The 5,945-nt window shown below is 38.7% G+C and overlaps 1 protein-coding gene across 1 annotated transcript; it reads left to right on the top strand.

Moving 5' to 3' along the window:
* Positions 1-218: 218 nt before the first annotated feature.
* On the top strand, positions 219-5,661 carry LOC131056844 (receptor kinase-like protein Xa21). The gene is made up of 4 exons (XM_059212897.1): positions 219-1,329; positions 3,022-3,274; positions 3,329-4,766; positions 4,870-5,661. The coding sequence occupies exons 1-4, from the start codon at positions 239-241 to the stop codon at positions 5,328-5,330; spliced, it is 3,243 nt and encodes a 1,080-aa protein (XP_059068880.1). The 5' UTR covers positions 219-238; the 3' UTR covers positions 5,331-5,661.
* Positions 5,662-5,945: the final 284 nt, after the last annotated feature.

Below are 5,945 nucleotides of genomic sequence, written 5' to 3'. Positions count from 1 at the left end.
TTCCCACAAAACGAAAGCGTGAAGCAATTCATCTCGGGGAAAATGACGGACTTTTCGGCCAAAAGCAAATTCGACAGTCATGCAAACGAGGCATTTGTTCACATGCAAAACAACACAACCCAATCAAATCCATCCTCAAAAACGCGTCTGACAATTTTCCCGCGCGACACAATTGAGCGTTAGCAAAAGCATAAGAAGCCTGGGGATTGTAGATTGTTCAGTCACAAACCAGTTAGCCATGAAAATGATTTCGTTAGCTGTCCATTTTCTTCTCTTTTATCTTCAACTTTGCTCCTCTTCACCTTCCACTGACAATGGTTTCTCTAACGATGAGCACACTCTCCTTGCCTTCAAGAGTTGCATCACTTTAGATCCATACAATACGTTATTCTCTTGGAGCGCCAACACTAACGTCTGCAATTGGACAGGTGTTTCATGCAATAAATTGATGAGAGTGTCTAAAATTAATCTTGGGAGTAGGGATTTAGAGGGTTATATTTATCCTTTCTTGGGAAATCTTTCCTTTTTAAAGTCTTTAAATCTCTCTGATAACTCTTTCTTTGGTGTTATTCCAGAGCTCTGCCAGAAGCTTAGCAATCTGCAAGAACTGCGTCTTTGGGAGAATCAGCTTAGTGGGTCAATACCAACGTCTCTAGGAAATTGTTCCAAACTGAAAATTCTTGACCTCGGTTTCAACAATCTCAGAGGCACGGTGCCTCTCCAACTGGGTAAGTTGAGCATTCTCCGACATCTTTATCTGAATGCTAACTTCCTCACCAGCTCCAGGACTTTCTCCTTTCTTACAGCTCTTATTAATTGCTCTTCCCTGCATACTTTATACTTGGATTCTAACTATCTTGCGGAAGATTTGTCCCCTTCCATAGGAAATCTTAGCAATCTGAAAGTACTGAGATTGGGGGAGAATCAGCTTAGTGGGACGATACCAACAGCATTAGGAAATTGTTCCAATCTCGAAGAACTGAGTCTGAGTGAGAATAAGCTTAGAGGACCAATACCATCATCTCTAGGACATTGTTCCAATTTGCAAGTATTGAGTCTAAGTGAGAATCAGCTTAGTGGGCCAATACCGACATCTCTAGGAAATTGTTCCAAACTGGAATTTCTTTACCTGGGTTCCAACAATCTCACGGGCACGGTGCCTCTCCAATTGGGTAAGTTGAGCTCTCTCCAACGTCTTTTACTGTCTGAGAACTTCCTTAGCAGCTCTAGGACTTTGCCGTTTCTTGCAGCTCTTATTAATTGCTCTTCCCTGCAAACCTTATATTTGGGTTATAACTGTTGGAAGTGGAGACACTCTGAGAGGGGGGGGTGAATCAGAGTGTAAAAATTTTAACAAGAACTTCTTTTATAAACTTGACAATTTTTGATTCACAATAAGCACAGATGACTGAAAGTTGAAAAGACTGAACAAATGAGACTTAACACCTTGATATAATACTTTTAACGAAGCATGAAATATACAATAGAACCAACTGAAAAACTTGATTCAAACTTTTCAGAAAATAAAATGTTATTGAATCTTTTACAAAAACATGAAACATCTAAACGAGTATTTCAAAGGTTGCATCACATAAATTCAACAAAACAGAGTATGAAATGAAAAGAGCTAAAGATATGATGTATCAGAGCATAAACCAGTAAGACAAAATGAGACAAGACAATGCACATAACACCATAGTTTTCATGAGTGGAAAACCCTCCTGGGGTAGAAAAACCACTCGGTAAGATCCCTTATATTATTTCAAAGAGCACCAACTCAGTTCACAAGATTTAGAAACCACAAGGTCTCAAGGAGCACCAACCCCTCTTTCTTATCCAATGAAACATTCCAACTCGAGCTACAGTCACTGGTAATTTTATGAATGCACTTAATTTTGCAGTCACAAAACCATCAGTGGTTGGAGCGAGTATATTTTATCAGTCTGTACAAATGATTTTCTCTAAAAGATTTTTGCAACAATATTCTTCAAGGCTTTGAATCATAGACATAAAATAATAACATTCTTTTAAAGGAATCAAACACTATCAGAGAGAAAAACTCAATCTCTGAACAAAATAACTTCAACCATTATAGTCTCATGTACTCTGCAACAAAACAGAGTAAAAACTCTCAAAACCCTCGACTATCTAAGATCTCTGATAGTCTTTTTATACACAGCACTTTCTCTTTTCTTTCAACACAATCTTTGTGTTTCCCTTTATTCACACTCCTCTATCTCATTTCAGAATAAACTGTTCTGTATTTAAACTGTTTTATTCCCCAAAAACACAAAACGTCTTCCCGAATAACCCTCGTATAGGGTTACCAAAATCTTACAGGAATATGCAAACTGAAACCAAATAACTGATTAACTATGCAACGGAAAGAGAAAACTGAGAGATAATCTAAAGATGCTTGATTTCCCAATCATGAAAAATAAAAATAAAGCAAGGTCTGTTTCCTTATTTCCATTTTGCATAACTGAAAAACCTGATTCGAAAAATCTGAATCTTTTAAACATATGAACAAGAATAATACCTGTGAAACGCAACCTCATTGATAACTGAAAACAAACTAACCAGAAATCCATTAAACTCACTGTTAAGTCCACTTTTGCATCATTCTTTTCAACCGAACAAACTAACTCGAGCTCCTTAGCTACAGCGGCGGCTGCATCTCTCATGGCGTTTTAGGGTTTGAGACGGACTTCAAACTTGTTCAAAAAATGAAACACAAAAACGATGCTTCCAAAGAACTTTTAATCTGTCGGTCACAAAGTGTATTCTGAAGAATATGCTATTAGTCCGTAGACAAATTAAACATAATATAAACCAAAGATGCTGTTCAATAAATGTCAAGTCAGTGATATTCACTGTATTCGTGTCACCAGCCTGGCTCGAGAGAAAGGCGTTTTAAACATATAACACGTCAGCTAAATCAATGTATCCGTGTCACTAGACTGGCCCGTGAGAAAGGCTTTTTAAATATATAACCACATGCTTAATATACTTGCCTCAAAGTATGAAACTTAAACAACACCAGCTTCCCCTTTTTATTTTCTTGTCATCGAGGACAAAAGTATCAAAGAGCAACAATAACCATCTCGCTGAGGACTTGTCCCCTTCCATTGGCAAGCTGTCTATTAAACTCTCTGTATTGTCCTTACAACAAAACCGTATAGGAGGGAGAATTCCAAAAGAAATTGGCAATCTCACCAACTTGACATATATTGACTTCGCCGGTAATGCATTGACTGGACCTATTCCATCTACGGTAGAAAGGCTTCACATGCTAGAGAGGTTGGTTCTGGGCCAAAACTGATTGCAGGGGACCATTCCCAGCGAGATTGGTGCCCTTGGCAAGCGTCTAGGGCTACTTTCTCTCTCATTTAACCTGCTTACTGGACAAATTCCTCAGACTATTGGCAATCTTCCCCAGCTAAGGAACCTTCAACTTGATAACAATCAATTTTATGGAAGGATACCTGTCGACCTTGGCAGATGTTGGAGACTAGAATTACTTGACCTGTCCCATAATAATCTCACTGGAATTATACCAACAGAAGTTGCAGGCCTTAAAAATTTACAATTTTACTTCAACCTGTCCTGGAATTCACTAGAAGGAAGCCTGCCAGCTGAAATCGGTAAAATGGCAATGGTCCTAGGAATAGATCTATCTGGAAATCACTTATCTGGTGGCATTCCAAGTGCTATTGAAAGTTGTATTGCACTAGAATATCTCAACCTCTCTCATAACATTTTTCGAGGCCCAATTATAAATTCAATTTCCAGGCTGCGAAATCTGGATGCAATGGATCTTTCCAATAACAAATTGTCTGGTACAATACCAGATTCTTTTCAGAATCTAACGGCACTTAGCTTTCTGAATGTTTCATTCAATTCGTTGAAAGGAGGAATTCCTAAAGCGGGACCATTTAGAAAGCTCACAGCGTCATCATTCAGAGGAAACCCTGGACTCTGTGGGCAATGGATATTTTCATTACCAGCATGTCCAAGTGCAACTGCAGGGTCAACTGGAGGCCCCTGGAACTTCCATAAACTATTTAAATACATAAGTTATGTTATCTCCTTTCTAGTCGTATACTGCTTCTATGTTTCACTTTTATACAAATATTTCTTTGTAAAGGGAAATATGGAACAACCATCAATAGAGTTTCCCCATCCTAGAATCTCATATAAGGAGCTCAGTACTGCAACTAATGGATTTGGCAAGGGCAACTTGCTAGGAGTTGGTGGTGTTGGCTCTGTATATAAAGGAGTTCTGGATAATGGAACATTGATAGCTGTTAAGGCTCTCAATTTGGAGGATGAAGCAGCTCATAAAAGTTTCAACATTGAATGCCAAGTGCTTGGTAAAACCAGACACCGAAATATAATAAAAGTCATAACTTCATGCTCTAATCTTGACTTCAAAGGTTTGGTTTTTGAGTTCATGTCTAATGGAAGCCTGGAAAGACATTTGCATTGTGATGCCGGCAAGTGTAATATTGGGGGTGTCTGTAAAATGGATTTACAGACACGAGTTCAGATAGCCATGGATGTTGCCCGTGGCTTGGCATATCTTCATCATGATTGTTCAATTCAAGTTGTTCACTGTGATTTGAAGCCCAACAATATACTTCTGGACTTCTATATGACAGCACATATAGCTGATTTTGGAAACGCCCATATACTATCTGAAAATTCTATGGATTCGTTTTCAGCATCAGCAACACTGAAAGGTGCTCTAGGCTACATTGCCCCTGGTAAACACTTATTTTTCGTGACTTACCCTGTTGCTTCAATTTCATTATTACTGTTTTAAATTTTTAATTGATGGAGCAGGAAACTGACATGGGTTTAATGCAGAGTATGGAGTTGGTGCAAGGATTTCAGCGAAGGGAGATGTTTACAGCTATGGAATTCTGCTATTGGAGATGTTAACAAGAAAGAGACCAACCGACCAGATGTTTGTTGATGGACTCAGCTTGCGCATGTGGGTTAGTATGGCTTTCCCTGATAGGATTTCAGAGGTGGTTGATGATAGCTTGCTGTTGTGCAATGGAGGTGTTACAGATTCTACATGCACTTGTCTTAGTCAACTGATTCGAGTAGCCTTGCTGTGCTCAAAAGATTCGCCTAAAGACCGACCAAGTATGGCAGAAGTTGTGGAGTTGTTGGAATGTATTGAGGCCATGTTTGAAGGGAGTAGAACTAATTCTAAATACCAATCTGATCTGTACCAACTGGTAAGCAGCACAAGATGGGCAGGATATCTAGATAAGGTAGGAAATGGTCAGAGCACTTCCACATTGCAGTCAACTTCCTAAATTATGACGTAAATTGTTTACCACCGCATCAGGGAATCTTTCCAATGTGTGTAGTGGTTGAAACTGCCCTGCTATTCTCAATTCTGTAAAAGGGATACAAATGCCAATTGAAGTTTGATTAACTTCTTTTCTTCTATCTTGGAGAGTTCAATTGGGAATTTGTTGTAGTTATATTTAGAAATGCATTTTGACGAGATGGGAGAAGGGGAAAATTTTGACTGTTTTCCTGTTTTCTGATCTAAACAGAATAGTAACTGTGCTGTCTGTTGATTATTTGCTGCAGTAAAACTTCCTATAAAATGCGTTGTGTCGCTTCATTTGTGTGATCATGAGTTTAAAAACTTTGCTGTATCTTCTTTGCCTATAAATTTAACATGACTCTTCCTCATTAACTTATGTTGTTTTGGAACTGCTCGTGACCTTGAGTTTTGATTACCAGCACAGGGCATCTTTTGGAATTTAACTTGTAGCATATAGGATCATGGACTAGTAAAATCTCATTTTAATTAATCGATAGACTATTATAGGTGGAAATTTCCACTGCGTCTCACGCCTGAAAAAGAATCCGTTCAAGCTCGCGGGTAAAATCTCGACAGGAATAGTGGGAGCAACAAG

This window comes from Cryptomeria japonica, chromosome 2 (assembly GCF_030272615.1).
Source record: "Cryptomeria japonica chromosome 2, Sugi_1.0, whole genome shotgun sequence".
Lineage (NCBI taxonomy): Eukaryota > Viridiplantae > Streptophyta > Pinopsida > Cupressales > Cupressaceae > Cryptomeria > Cryptomeria japonica.
This window is presented reverse-complemented; position numbering and strand designations above follow the sequence as displayed.